Below are 16,699 nucleotides of genomic sequence, written 5' to 3'. Positions count from 1 at the left end.
GACAAGAAATAACAGATGCTGGTGAGGATGCAGAGAAAAGGGAACTCTTATACACTGTTGGTAGGAATGTAAATTAGTACAGCCACTATGGAAAACAGTATGGATGTTTCTCAAAAAACTAAAAACAGAACTACCATACAATCCAGCCACCCCACTACTAGATATTTATCCAAAGGAAAAGAAATCAATATATCAAAAAGATACCTGCACCCCCATGTTTACCACAGCACTAGTCACAATAGCCAAGATATGGAATCAACCTAAGTATCTATCAACAGATGAATGGATAAAGAAAATGTGGTATATATACACAATGGAATACTATCCGGCCATAAAAAGGAATAAAATCCTATCATTTGCAGCAACATGCACGGAACTGGAGGTCATTATGTTAACTGAAAAAAGCTAGGCACAGAAGGACAAATATCGCATGTCCTCACTCATATGTGGGAGCTAAAAAAAAGTACATCTCATGGAGGTAGAGGGTAGAATGATAGAGACCAGGGGCAGGGATGGACATGTGGGTAGTATGGGGGTGAGGGGATGAAGAGAGGATGGTTATTACAGAGGAATATGAAAAATAAAAATAAAAATAAAAAAAAGAGAGGTTGGTTAATGGGTGCACATATACAGTTAGATAGAAGGAATAAGTTCTAATGTTTGATAACAGAGTAGGGTGACTATAGTTAACAATGCGTTATATATTTCAAAATAGCTAGAAGACAGGACCTGAAATGTTCCCAATACATAGAAATGATAAGTATTTGAGGTGATGGATACTCTAAATACCCTAACTTGATCATTAAACATTCTAGGCATGTAACAAAATATCACATGTATCCCATAAATACGTACACATATATCAATAAAAAAAGAAAATGTTAAACACTGAGAACTTCAGATCAAAGAAATAAATAATATCATGTAGAGGGGCTATGCTTTTATAACCAAAAGTACCCACAATAAAACAATGTTAAAGCTGGAATAGGCCATTCAGAGCATCGTGTCCAATTTTATCAGGGGAATTATATGCCAAGGTCACACTGGCAATTTGTCCTACACTGGGGATTAGGACTCTTAAATCCCTTCCTGCTTTATTAGTTTTACCTTTTGTTTGTGGAATGTATGCTACCCATAATCTCCCCACTATAGGTAATCATTTTAGAGTGCTATTACTTTTTTTTTTTTTTTGAAACTAAAGTCTTGCTCTGTCACCTGGGCTAGAGTGCTGTGATGTCAGCCTAGCTTACAGCAACCTCAAACTCCTGAGCTCGAGTGATCCTCCTGCCTCAGACTCCTGAGTAGAGTAGCTGGGACCACAGGCACATGCCACCACATCCAGCTAATTTTTTCTATTTTTAGTGGAGATGGGGTCTTGCTCTTTGAGGCTGGTCTTGAACTCCTGAGCTCAAGCCATCCTTCCGCCTCAGCCTCCCAGAGTGCTAAGATTACAGGTGTGAGCCACCGTGCCCAGCCAAGGATGCTATTACTTAAGAGTATAAAGCAAAACAACTGTTGCTCTCAAATAGTTATTTTCACAAACTGCAGAATAATGCAAATCTTTTGGAAAAGGCAAACCCACTGCAATTTTATTTTGAGACATTAGGTGGCAGCAATAGCCAAACAGCAGGCCAAAAGCCTTCGGGGAACTGCAAAAGGAAGAGAACAGGCTTTGGGTGGGAGTGAAGGATGAAAATACTCCCATTGTAATTAAATCTCATTACGAACGGGTGAACGCCATGCCATCTCTACATATTACTGGATTCATTATAGGATTCACCAAACCAAACAATGCCACAAGTTGTTCCAACATGATTCAGATAGTTGAAAATCTCCTCTAAATGGTAGCATCTTAAATTAGCATTAAACATGTTTATTAGTGAGTTTGATTGAATTCTTCAAATGAGGCACCACAGACAGATTACATTTTTTTTCAGTGACTTGCAAACCCTTTTGTAACACACTACATCTTTCAGAAAACACAGGATATCTGTGTAATCTCAGAATTTCCACCAGCATCCCAGTAATCACTGAAGGACCTTGAACAGTAATAAAATCTTGCCCATCAGTTTCTGACTGGAGCTCTAAGACTGGGAAGAGTACATGAGAAGGGAGAGACAGAGAACAGAGGTGAAGATAGATCAGGAACAAGGACAAAGGAAGTGCAGAGGAAAGGTGGTAGCAGGCAGAGGAGCCATCCCCTTAGAGTTGATCCTGGCAGGGAAGAACTGACAGTGAGCTGTGCTTAGCCAGGCTCTCCTCCGCCCCCAACCACGACTTCACAAAACACTAAGTGCTGCATTTTAAAGACTCAGAAAATCCATGGAGTACTTCTGAATGTTTTGTAAATATATATTCTAAATTATATCAGACTACCTTTTAAAAATCATTTCCACAGCTCTACTTAAAAAAACAAAAGAATATACACAAGACTGCTGTTTCTTCTAAGTTCATTTGCTGCTGATCTCACTGACTTTGAATCCTCTATCATAACCAGCTGCTCTACACATATAATGATGTCATCAGAAAATTAGATTTTTAGTATATGGGTTGGGCATGAGAGAGGAGCAAACAAATAAATTTCTAGAAATTAAGAATCCATTTGAACAAACACAATAATAACAGATACAGGTAACCCAACACAGACCACCTTCAACCTGCTTCTCTTTCCAGAGTAAAGACATAAGAAATTAAGGTGGTTTAAAAATACTTTGTCTAATAGTTGGGCTTCCCAATATAGTAATATATATCAAATAATGCAAAGTATTCTCCTACATTTCCTTCTCATCACACCAAAGCAGAAAATGTTAACATTTCAGTCACATTTATGGTTATATACACCAATCCACTTCCAACACTCACATTACAGTTCATTAATAAAAACTGATTTGAAAAGAATGCTGTCACCTCATTATATTTAAAAATAAACTGAATTTTTAAAATGTAGACTTCAGTAATAGTGTATATACCAAAAGTAGGGGAAACCCTCCTGTCTTAAATTTTGGAGCTAAAAGGGCACAGATTTCAGAGTCCAATGGACCCGGGATTTAGTCCTGGCTCCACTACCACAGGCTGCTACAAGAGCAAATGATTTCGCCCTGATAAACCTCAGCTTCCTCATTGTCCTTACATATAAAATAGAGATAATAATTCAAGGATTACATGAAATAATATGCATAAAATCTTTAACCCAATGCTTGGAACATAGTAATAGCTAATAAATGGAGGAGGAGGAGAACTTGTTATTTTTGTGTGGTCATTTATTCAACAAAAATTTATTGAACTCCTCATTTGTGCCCAACACAAAATGCCCTGCTTTTAAATATGACCAACACCAAAGTGGAGAGATCTTTCTGAAAGACAGAGCTCTGGGCAGCGGTTAACCAGAATAGCTGTTTATACTGATTAAATTTCTCCTAATTGCTCTTCTACCCTCTTTATTTCATTCAAGTAGATCTATCTAGTTTTACAGTCTATAGAGAAGAGTTTGGAAAGTGATGAAAATTCCTTCTTTGCCTTATTTAACATATTGCTGTAGCTAGCACATGTTCATACTCTGACAGATGATATTTGGAACACCATGTAAAACATTTTGCAAACTTTACAGTTTTCATATACTTGTGAGTAGCAATTTCCAAATAAAAGAGAGTTTACAAAGCTTTAAATTTGGAGTGCCTTTAATCAGAAATTGAAAAATTAAGATTGAGTCAGAAGCAACACAACAGAACATTTCATTTCCACTGTTTAATTATAAATGGCTATGTGATACTCATTACAAAGCTAGGTAAGAGTTGTCATACATAAAATTAGAAAAGGGGATGAGGAAAGAAGGATGACATGAGGTTGGTAGTTAAATGTTAGCTAATAGGAAGAACATTTATCAATTTCATGACTTATGGTTCTATTTACATTTCTGAAATCACAAAGCTAATTATCTAGTTTTAAGTTAAAGGTTCTGCTTTAATTAATACCATTAGTGGTTTTTCAAGCAAAAAGAAATAAATTTGGATTTTTAAAACTTTTATGCTCACTTTACAAATCCAATCTCAGTTAACACATCTAATGGAATTACAAGGCACTATACTTAGTCTGATAATGTTTTTGATGAATCTCCTAGTGTATGTGTACATATACACATACACACATATATGGATAGATAGGTAGGTAGGTGGACAGATAGAAAACTCCATGTACCTATTCTGTTTGCCATGATTGTCTACACTAGGCTTCTGCCTCATTCAACACCAAGGCGACTCCCTTCCAGCAAAGAAGGACATTTGTGTCCAGTGATTCAACTGTCTGTCTGGATCTCCACTCGGATTTCTCACAGCCATCTCAATTTTAACACCTCCCAAAGTGAAATCATCATTTTCCTCTATAGCATTTGCTCCCGATCCAGGGTTCCTTGTCTTAGGGAAGTGACATCCAGTTGTTCAAGTCAGAACCTGGAAGTTGCTAATTACTAGTTGTCTAATTCTGGATGGTGTCTTTAACCTCTGTAACTCTGTTTCTTGTCTGTAAAATGGGTATAAAAATATTAGCATCTACCTTATAGAGTTGTTGAGGATTAAATGAAATTCATTAGCCTGGTATCTGACATATAAAAGGTACTCACTGCAGGTTGGCAGTAATGATTTTAAAATAAAACAAACTGTTATTATCATTATTTACTCAAGACCTCTGATGAGGACCTTCATCAAAAATAGGTCCTGTTTCTATTTCCTAAACATCTCTCTTAGTCAATCCATTTCTATCCTTTCCCACTGCCGTCCCACCTTATGCGTCATTGCTGAAATAGCCTTACTGGTCTCATACCAAATGTTGCCTTCTGAAATGCTTAATATGTTGTCAACTCATGCTTAAAATTCTACAATGGTTTCCCATTGTACTTCCAATAAAGTCCGAACTTATTAACTTGGTTTTCAAAGACTTTCAAGATTTGGCTCTGCTTAATCTCCAGACTCATCTCTTGCTACTGTCCCCTTTGAAATCCTTGCTCCAGACTCACAGGTCTTCTGTCAGTCCCTCCAACACACCAAGCACATTGACTTCAGTGCTTTCATACATGCTGTTTCTTCCACCTGGAAACCCTTCCCACATCTCTTCTCCCAATGTTAATTAGGCTTCAGGTTTCAATTTAAACACTACTTTCTCAGGGAGATCATCTGTGAGAACCTTACCCTTCTCAGGAACATACTCTTTCATTATATACAACACATTTCCAAATACTTGTTCAATGGCTATTGTCCATAAAAGCAGAAACAATGTCTGTTTTGTTTGGAATTTTATCTGTTTACTAAATCAATATACAGTTCATTGAATAAATCAATCAATAAACAGGAAAGGAAAGGTGCCGTATAATAAAAAATTTGTCTGCTCTTTGTTCATGGGATGGAGGTTCTACATCATTGGAATTTCCTGAGTGATAGGAGTGTCTTTGTTATTCATGGCAGGCCCATGATCACACCTGATTTTTTTTTTTTGAACTTTAAAAAATTGATACATACTAGATGTACGTATTTTCAGGGCACATATGTGATCATTCAGTATATTCATATAATCAAATCAGGGTAATTGGGATATTCATCACCTTAAATATTTATCCTTTCTTTATGCTAGGAACATTCAAATTACTTTCTTCTAGCTATATTGAAACAATCAATGTTAACTATAGTTATCCTACTGATCTACTGAACACCAGGTCTTATTTATTCTATCTAAGTGCATATTTGTACCCATTAACCAACTTCTCTTTACCTGCCCCTCCCCACCCTTCTTAGCCTCTGGGTAACCACCAATCTACTCTCTATCTTTATGAGATCCACTTTTTTAGCTCCCACATATGAATAAAAACATACAATATTTGTCTTTCTGTGCTTGGCTTATTTCACTTAACATATTAACCTCCAGTTCCACTGATATTGCTGCAAATGACATGATTTCATTCTTTTTTAATGGCTGAATAGTCCAAATTTTCTTTACCCATTCAACCACAGATGGACATTTAAGTTGATTCCATATTTTGGCTATTATGAATAGTACTGTAATAAACATAGGAGTGCAAGTATCTTTTTGATATACTGATTTCCTTTCTTTTGGATATATACCAGACAGTGGAATCAAGATAACTCAGGATGGGGATTGGTCACCAGAAAGATCAACTATGTGACTAGAGGGCTGGGGCTTTGAGCCAGACCAATCCCCAGAAAAGTGAAGAGGGCTGGAGATTGAGCTAAATCACATGGTCAGTGATTTAATCAAGCATGTCTACATAATGAAACCCCAATAAAAACTCTGGACACTGAAGCCTGGTAGACCTTCTTTGTTGGTAAACACTCAGATGTGCCACGAAGGTGAGGTGTCCCAACTCCACAAGAAGAGAGCACAGATGCTCTGTATTTGGGACCTTCGCAGACCTTGCCCTATGTGTCTCTTCATTTGGCTGATTCCAATTTATATCCCTCATAATAAAACTGTCATCTTTAGTACATTGCTTTCTTGAGTTCTGTAAATTATTATAGTTAATGATTGACCCTGAAGGGGTCATGAGAACCTACAAATTTGTAGCCAGTTGGTCAAAAGTGTGAGTGACCCGGAGACCCCCAAACTTGTGGCTGGTATCTGAAGGGAGGGTAGTCTTGTTGGGGACTCTGTCCTTGAAACTATAAAGTCTATGCTAACACTGGGTGGTTAGTGACAGAATTTGATTGTAGTATTACAAAAGGGAAGTTTTGGAAGTGTCCTAAGCCCTTAAAAGGCACAAAAGTTGTATCTTGGCATAACAGAGAAACTCTGCCTCCTTCCCAAACCACCATCCTATCACCTATATCACCATCCTTTCCTATATACCTAGGCTAATAGCCTCTGCCCTATGTTAAGTCTGAGCCTTTTATACTAGGGCTACAGAAGAAAGGGGCAGGGGTGATATTTCCACATACATGAAGTTTATTTTTGATGCTCTCCCAACTAACTTTATTTTGCCTTTCTGCTCTTCCCCCATCTGAGCACCCCATTGATCACCAACCTACCACAGTTTCCTCTTTAAGCCTTTCCTTCTCCATTTCAAAATGAGTTTCCCATGCTCTTTACTAACTAAAATAGCCATTTTCTCGGGGTGACTGATCCAGCAAGAAGTAAACAGGTAATAAACTGAATAGACTAATCCCAATAAGATACAAATGATAGATACCATCGGCCCTTTCAGTGGCATTTAAATTTCAAAAGAGGGCAATTTAAAACTAATTTTTAATTTGTAAAGTTCTTGAGAACAACGAGAAGATAATCCATAGCTCTACATATTTCTAAACCCTCTGAAGAAGTAAGACTCTTCTATTTGTAACTTCCTTAATCAATTGAAATGGGGAAGCTGCATAACTTCCTGGTATGCTCAATCTCCCTTCCTTCCAAGCAATCCCAGAAAAGTTTTCCTCAGCACAGCTCCTATGGCCCCTTGGCTCTCTCTCCTGGGCCTACCCCTATTCCTCCTTCTTTGATCCTTTGGGGATTGAACTATCAGGAAGCCCTCTCTGGATCCCAAACCAATTAACTAGCAGTTTGCCATCTGGAAGTTAACTAGTTCTTTCCCCAAGAAGCTAATAATCTCTGAGGTCTTGTGTGAAGAAGCTTTGAAAACTTTAGCATACACAGAGACAGAGGTGACTGATCTTAACTCTGATGAGTATCTTTGTTCAAACTATCATTTACTTTAGTAAATACAACATTTATATTCGACTACTCTCTTTCCCAGAACATTCTGAGAAACACTAGGTTTTAGGGGAGAAAAATGGAAGACAAATGCTTCCCCAAATCCATAAACTTTAATGAGGAAAGTGGGAGCATGGGCATGGAAAACAAAGAGTTTGCATTTAGCTGAAAAGGGAAGTACACTAATTAAAAAAAATAACTCACCAAGTGTATTAGTGGAACAAGCATCACTTATAAAGGGCATAGGAAGTAAAGAGAATAATAAAGTCTATTCCAGCTTTGGCAATTAGTAATTCTTTGCAATCAATTGACCTTTATTATCTATACATACTGTTGTTAAGATAAGGCCTCTTAATATTCTGGACAATGTATGGATAGGACCAAAAATGTTGATTGCTGACAAATAGTTCTGAATACACTTAGCCAGCACAGCAACACAGGCCATCCTGTACCAACAGATTCTCTTGATGCTATAGCTCATAGACACCACGACACTATGGGTGGAGACTTTGACAGCGTTTGGCATGGGGAAATTCTGGTTCAAGATGAATTAAAAGTTTACATAAACCTATGGTTGATTATCTTTAAAATCAAATCACAAACTAAGTAACTGTATTTTTCCAAGAGGACCTTTCTACTTCTAGAATAAAGAATATCACTCTTTTTTAAAAGTTAAAAAAGTCACAGCAGAATTTGAAAAAAGCATTATCTGTGGCATACTTCAAATCCAAGGCTACTCCTTTGGCCTTGGTAAATTATGTCTCCCTGCAATGCATTGTGCAAAGCTCTCCAAACCAATCTGGAGCACACCTGAGAGTCTCTCCTGAGGAATCAAGTAAGCATTATAGCAATCACATTTTGTTAACCAATTGTTTGCTTATTCAAAGCAGTAAGGATGTCATTTTCTCTAAATAGTTGAAGTTTTTTAAGCTTTCTGAAATCTGTGTTTCTTGGCATTTGCCTGAAAGAAGACAGCAGATGCTTGTTTTTTTTTTATATAACAGGGTTAAGAATCCAACTTCTCAACCTTAAGCATTTATAGAGTCTCATCAAGTTATGGTGACCTTTCAGTATAAATTCACACAATTCATGGCTGTTTTCTTTCCACTTATCTTATTGAAAACCTAATGTTTCTTTCATGACAAAGGGCTTTAGCATTTTCCTTTGTAATTCTGAAAATATTAATTTTCCTTATTAAGTACTGACTGTAATTTGGTGTGTAACGTTATTCAAACAAATGGGGTGTACCTTGGTGATGTATTTTTCTTTTTATCATTACTAGTTTCATTAAAATTCAGTAGAAAAACATTACTTCCTATGACTTAATATGGATCGCTAGGTTTTACCAGAAGTCAATCTATACATAGAATATTTTAGGGAATGTTATAAAGGTGAGACTTGCCTTAAATGGAAGAGGAAGGAGAATAAATAAGATTATTTTGCCCTTACTAGACAGAGGCTAGGGTATGTGGGATCTGGATGGGGATGAGGAGAGAGGAAAGAAGCGGAGGGGGCTGGAAACCTAGGTAGTCATAACAGAAAAAAACATACAAACATCAGATCTCCCCATAAGTTCTAAAGGGTTATACCCACCCTAGAGAAGGAACTATAAGATTAGAGTTGAAATATGACTTAGTAAGAAGATTAAATTTTAGCTCACAAAGGTGTTTTAACAGTTTCCTCAAAAGTCTTAACAAATTAAAATTACTGTATATAAAATATTTGCTAATAAATGTCAATAATAATCAGGTAAAGCTTACAGTTAAGGAGACAGTTGTGGTAGAGTAGGAAGAAAACTAAAATTACCACCCAGCTAATGAGATAATATACATGAGAGTCCTACTATGCACTTCAAAGGATTACATAAACATTAGCTATAATTACTTTTTTTATTGATCTGTAACCAACTAGAAATCAAAACCAAAGTTGTGTATGTTTCAATAAGTATTCAAACAGAACTGTCTGATGACAATATAACAAAGCAAGATTTCTCAACCCCAATACTACTGACATTTTGGGCCAATAATTCTTTGTTCTGGGAGGCTATACAATATGCACTGTGGTATGTTTAGCAACATCCCTGACCTTTACCCACTAAGGGCCAGTAAAACCACCCTGCCCTAGCCAAGGAGGACAATCAGAAATGCCTTTGAACACTGCCATACATTGCAAAATTGCTCTTGGTTGAGAACCACTGCTTTCAAGCATAAGAAAAATCTAGAAATTATGGCTCTCCCATACAAACTGAGAGTGAGAGATGGCCAAGATGAACTAGAGCTGAGACATCAAATATAGTAGCCACTAGTCACATGTGGCTATTGAGCACTTAAAATGTGACTAATCCAAATTGAGATATGCTGTAACTGTAAAATACACACTAGATTTCGAAGACTTAGTATGAAAAAAGAATGCAAAGTATTTCAAAATTGTTTTATATTGATCGCATGTTGAAATGATAATATTTTGGATATAGTAGGTTAAAATAAAATAATTACAATTAATTTCACTTTCTTTTTAATGTTTAAAAAATGAGACTATTAGAAAATTTAAAATTACATATGTAGCTTGTGTAATATTTCTATTGGACATGCTGAACTTATGGAAAAAACTATCCCTCCTTGACCCAAATACTCCAGGCAGCTTCTGATGGGAGGGAAGAGAACTCAAAGGAGCTCTGTCTTCAGTTTTCTCTGTATATTCTATACATTCTCCTTGTATCACCTCCAGTCTCACTGATTCAATGAGATCACGACTCATAGATGGCTAATCTCCAGACTGTATCTCCAGTCCAGAGCTCTACTGAAATCTAGACCTATCCATCCAACTGTCAACTTAGCAATCCCACTTGGACATCCTCAAGGAACCCCAAACTGAAGCGATCCTCACTCCCTACAGAAGGCTCCTCCTCAAGGATTCCCCATTTCAGTCAATGGCAATATTGATGCAGATGCTCAAGCCAGAAACCTGAAAGTCATCAGTGAATCCATGAGTTCTCTCTTCTTCATCACACTTGCAATCTCTCATAAAATCATGATTTACCTACTTCCTAAATATTTCTGGAATCTTCCTTTTGCCTACCCTGCTGGGTAGACCAAGTCACCATCATTTCTCCCTGTATCAATTCCCCTTTCTCTTATACTCTTATTACACCCTGCCCTTCCCTTTTCAAAGCACTTACCCCACAGATAACTATTTTGTTCAGTGTTGCCTTTCCTATTTTGTATATAGCTTTCTTGTACATTGTTGTATCTCCAGTTCATTGGTTGTTGAATTAATTAATTAATTAAATGAATGAAGAAGAGTATAAATTGCTAAATCACAGCAAATTACTAAGGAGCTGGACCACAAAAACAATGGTTCATTTAGCATAGAAGCCTGTGAAAATATCAGTCCTTCTGTCTAAATATCAGTGCTTATGTATTGACACAAGTTCTAGGATTCTAGAAAATGGGAAAAAGTGCTTGGGGATCATGTGTCCTATACTCTCATAGTTAACAGATCTATCTATCATGCCCAAACTCAAAGTGAAGCTTTTCCATACACTGGGTCAAGAATGAACAGCTAAAGAGTGCCATGTATAACCCTCCAGCCCTTCAGCAACCCAATACTCAATATTTTCCATCTCCAATGTCATAGTTCCACAGCATCTACAGTTTCATGGTCACCTAAAAAGAAGCAGCTAAAATTTATGCAAAACTAAGGACAACTGTGATGAATTGAACTATTTCTGAAAGAAAGTCATTCCCTAAGAACACAAGTTCTAGACCATAAGACTTTCTTCCAGTCTCCTCTCATTAGGGATTCTCCATCCAACCTCCTGCCTAAGCCAGCCTTCCTTACCTAGTCCATCACTAGATTGAAAAGAGGTTAAGATGGACCATGGAAGTGTCAATACCGACTAGAAAGTTACGCTGCTGATTTAAAAGTTTAAAAAAGTCAAGATTTATGCAGTTGTCAGTGGTACTTTATGGATTCCAGACCTAGGCTAAGGAAGAGAAACTTTGAAAGACTCTCAGCAATATATGTCTTTATAGAAGAATGTGTAGACACAAAGGCAAAAACTAGACCTGTGTTTTCATTCATGTTTTGCCTACTGGTTCTCATATAAGTAGGGGATTAGTGGTATGGGAGTATGCAGCATGGTGATGTATGATATGGACCAGACAGGAGCTGAGAAAGGATAGCATGTCAAAAACAAGGTTAACCCAACATCCAAGGGTACTATGTGGGGCTACACCTGTTCAATTGATTTTTTAAAATTGCCTTATCTATAAATTACATAAGAGACCATTCTTGCCAGACATGGTGGCTCATGCCTATAATCCTAGCACTTTGGGAGGACTAGGCTGGAGGATCGCCTGAGGAGTTTGAGACCAGTCTGGATAACATAGCAAGAACCCCTATGTACAAAAAATAAAAAATTAGTTGGGCATGGTGGCTCATGATTGTAGTCCCAGCTACTTGGGAGGTTGAGATGAGAGGATCACTTGAGCCCAGGAGGTCAAGGTTACAGTGAGCTATGATTGGGCCACCACACTCCAGTCTGGGCAATGGAGAGAAGCCCCTACTTCTTAAACAAAACAAATAAACCACAAACCATTCTTTTATAGTATGAGGAAGGGAGGTGGGGTCATTATGACTAAAGAAATGTTAGGAAGTATTGAAAAAATTTCTCATTTTATAGCCCAATAAAGAAAACAATGGCAATCAGCAGGTTCCCACCATTTTAGGGAGTGGGATAAAGAGATTTAATGAGAAAGTGAAGTTTTTCTGAACTAACTGCCCTCCCTATTTCTTTCTAGAAATGACTCAGAGAATGGTGGAAACTTATCAAAGCCCCTTTTTCCCCTTAAAATCTTCTGGTGAATCTTTTCTCTAACAAAGTTCAATACTACCATTATCTCAGCAAATGCATCTATTCTTGGTAATAAGAGCAAGGCAGCTGAGGTATAACAAAAGAGAGTCACAGACTTAGAAAAAACAAATATAAGACTGAATCCCAGTTGCACTACTCAATCTTTATGTGACCTTAGGCAAATCACTAATCTCTCTAAAGTATGCATTTTGAACCAGGGCATATCTCCATAAAGGGGACAAAATTTGGTGGTGGTGGAGGGGGATTTTATTCTTTTTTGTATAAATCACAGATATACATACAGTAAAGTACCTAAACACATACAGTGTTTTTCTATAGTATTAAAATTTCATGGGAGGGTTATATTGGGGGAAATATCTAAAAAGGTTTCGCACAGGGGCAAAAATGAACAAAAGGCTGAGAACACTTTTCTAAGTCTTCATTCCTCAACTGTAAATGGGTAGACATCACCCACCTTAAAGGACTCAACCAAGTGTAGACTGAAAATATTCGGGGAAAAAAAATTTCCACAGTTCCAAAAGGCAAAACTTTAATTTATCACACGTGTAGTACTACATTAAATCCACACAAATAAAGTGATGTATAGGCATTGTACTAGGTATTAAAAGTAATCCAGAGATGATTTAAAGTACTCAGGAGGATGTACATAAGTTATACGCAAATACTACGTCATTTTTTATAAGGGACTTGAGCATCTGTGGATTTTGGTATCAGCAGGGGGTCCTGGAACCAATCCCCTATGGATATTGAGAGATGACGGTAACATATACAGAGAGAATGAGATTGGAAATAAAGCAGGAAGGGAAAATTCCCAAAATTGTACATCATTAACATATAACTAAATCACAAAGATTCAATCATATATAGATTAATATCATCTAATGATCAATTAGATGACCATTAATGATCAATAGGACAATTTTCTTCTCACTAGTCATTTTACTCCTAAACATCTAACATCCAAAGAAAAAATGTAAAGTCATAGTAAAAGTTAAATAATAATACAAGAAGAACCTATAAGTGTGGCAAGAATACAAACCTAATACGCCAATTTCAAGACCAGCCAAGCCTGTTTTAATTTTATCATAAATATCTTCTGATGCAAAGTCAACAGCAATGGTTCTTGTCTCCACTTTGAATTTTTCTTCTATGGGGAAAAAAAATGGGGAGAGAGAGAGGGAAAATTAATACATGGCAATTAGGACTAAAGCATTTGATAACATTATCCTTTTAAACTCTTTCCCCCTGCCCCAAGTTGATATGAAACTTAGATCAGGATAATTTTAAGTAGTCATGAGACCATCTAGGAGATGATATAGTGTCAACACAATAGTTCTGCAATAAAAATTCCAATGTTGTCACAGAACTGGCTAAATGTTCCTCTATCAGTTTTCCTTTTATAAATCAATAATGACAACTACTTTTTAGATCCTTAGGTACAAATAATAAATTATGATTCATATCATGTTATATACTCTTTAAATATCATCACTTGCTTTGTGATTTTAACTGTAAATAGACGTTTCATAATTTCAGGAAGAAATTTTATGTTATAAAGTATTTTAAAGTATAATATATTTTAAAAGTTTATCTTATTAAAATAGAAATAAAATGTGATCTTATTGTAATTTGGGAGCTTGGTTAACAGTTAACATGTCACTACATTTAAAACTCCACATAAAATGCACAGTAATAAAGCTATAAAGTGAAACAAGAAAGACCTCAGTGTTCTACTTTGCACAAGATTATTAAAGTCCAAACAGAGCTGATGAAAAAAATAGCTTCAGAAATGAGACCCTGGAGAAACAAACCTCATCTGAGGGAAGGTATAACGTTTACTTCTCCCTTCACCACTCAGCCCCTTTGAAGAGAGAGCACGGGCATTGAGGTCACACAGACACGGGTACCAATTTCATTTCCACACTTATTTGCAAAATGACTTTCAGCAAGTTGCAAATCCTCTTTGAGCCTCAACATTCTCTTGTGAAATTGAAGTTAATTCTACCCAATTTATGATGTGAGGCTCGCATAACACCCATTGGCACACAGAAGGCACTCCATAAGTGCAGGTCTCTCCTTGCCCTCCTCAGCCATCTCCACTCTTGCTTCATTTGGTGAAGTCCAGAAGGCTAGGAATGCTTATTCTTTGGAATTTGCTGAGAATTCAAAAGAATTAACTTAAAAATCCTGCTTCCAAAAATAAATCTTACTTCAGTCCTAGTCGATGTCAGCTCATCACAGAGCATGCAGGATTAAGCCTCATAGGAAGTATCCACTCTTGATCTAAAAGGATTTCTGTCTAAACCTCAAGAGCTGGTCCACAAGAGATTGGATTCTTAGTTAGATTCAAAGAAAATTATTGACCCTAGGTAGAAATCCATGAATAATCTGGAGAAGAAGAACTGACCTAGAAAATACCTTATTTGGTGTTAAAGGTATACTTCCTGTTCCAATGTAAATGAGTGATTGTGTGTTCGTGTAATGGAGAGTCAGATACAGAGCTGTGATTTCACAAGAGCTGGTCCAGCATGGCATACTATGGTTCACAGAATTTACCACCAGTAAGTACAGAACACTGACCCTATTACAGCCACAGGTTCACAAGGAAAAAAAGCCCCCAAACAAGAGGCTGAAGGATACTATTTAGTAAATGAAAAACTTTATTCAAGAATAACATGAGATAAATTTATCCATTTATTTTAAAAAGCAAAGTATTTTTCCACACTAGCACTATGTACTGACATTTAGGAGAATTTCTCTTTAGTTAACAAAAACCATTTCACAACCCCTAAACCAAATTCACTCTTTTATATCTCAAATGGTTTGCTGAATGTACTTATATTGTAGAGTCTTGTATAGATGTGCTGCTAAGAAAATTCTATGACACTTTTGGAAAGAATGTTATTTAATAATGAACCCCCAAGTACGCTCTTTCTTTGTATTCATATTAGGACAAGTAAAATGGCTTCAGGGCAAGTTTTCAAGATAATTAAAATTTTTGATCTTGTACCTGGATTACCCAGTACCATGTTCTAGTTCAGTTAACATTTTTTAAAAAAAACTTTACTTTTACTGCCGCTATTGTGAGCGTTTCCTTTTTTAACATAGGTCAGATCATGTCACCCCTCCTCCTTACTAAACCTCCAAAGATTTCCACATCACTCAGAGTAAAAGCCAAATGTCTTTGGCAACAGGCTAATACTCCTTTGAATTCATTTCCAGCTACTCTCCCTATTGCTCATCCCTTGTCTCTGTTGGGTCCTTGAGCAAATGTTAAGTTCTCAGAGAAGCCTACCTTGCTCATCCTTTAAAAAAATGCAACCACCCCTCCCCCAGCATTCTTCATCTTCTTCCCTGCTTTATTTTATTCCATTATTCCATTGCATTTACCATCTTCTAATATACTATGTAGTATATTTTAATAATACACATGTATGTTGTCTATCTGCTCCCACTAGAATTAAGCTTCAAGAAGACAAGGAGTTGTCTCTGTTTTATCCAGTTGCTCAACAGTGTGTCACAAATGATTGGGGATCTTTCCACCCTCCTCTCTCATTCCCTTAGATTGGCTTCTCTCCTGGTTTCAAGAGGGCCACTGCTATTCCATACACCACATGTAGACAAACAACAATGTTCACAGGCAGAAATGATATGTTTTTGTGATACGTCCCTTTTATAGTATGAGGAAAATTTCCCCAGAAGAAGCCAGCAGACTGCCATCATGTCTCCTTTCTGAGGATTATGGTGCATGCATACTCTTGTCCAGACCCATGGATGGGCTTTGAGGATTCCATGAAATGCCTCCAGCTCCACCTCTACCATCAAGTCGTATGAATCAAAACAGCAGTGCTTATGTAAGAATGGGACAGGAACTGTCTCTCTCTGGACTCAGACAATCAGATGAGAATTATGACTGGTGTTCTCAAAGGCAAATGTGGGACGTATCTGGCTTCCTTAGGAACTGGGGAAGCAAATTTAGGTGTCTTCCTCCTCCTCAAAGCCTATCACCCTGCATGTGACCTTGCCCACAGAAGGCAAGACAAATGGACAAGAATCTTCTGACTTTAAACATCAGCACAGGGTGAATTAAACACCTGGAACAGAAGCAGATACCGGACA

The 16,699-nt window shown here is 37.0% G+C and overlaps 1 protein-coding gene across 1 annotated transcript in view; it reads right to left on the bottom strand.

Moving 5' to 3' along the window:
• The window catches only part of HSD17B12 (hydroxysteroid 17-beta dehydrogenase 12), a 147,127-nt gene that overhangs the window by 42,060 nt on the left and 88,368 nt on the right, over positions 1-16,699 (bottom strand). The window contains exon 4 of the mRNA XM_045557851.1: positions 13,620-13,727. Within this exon, the coding sequence (XP_045413807.1) occupies positions 13,620-13,727 (108 nt within the window). The remainder of the gene's footprint in view (positions 1-13,619; positions 13,728-16,699) is intronic.

The sequence above is a fragment of the Lemur catta genome, chromosome 7 (genome assembly GCF_020740605.2).
Source record: "Lemur catta isolate mLemCat1 chromosome 7, mLemCat1.pri, whole genome shotgun sequence".
Taxonomy (NCBI): Eukaryota; Metazoa; Chordata; class Mammalia; order Primates; family Lemuridae; genus Lemur; species Lemur catta.
This window is presented reverse-complemented; position numbering and strand designations above follow the sequence as displayed.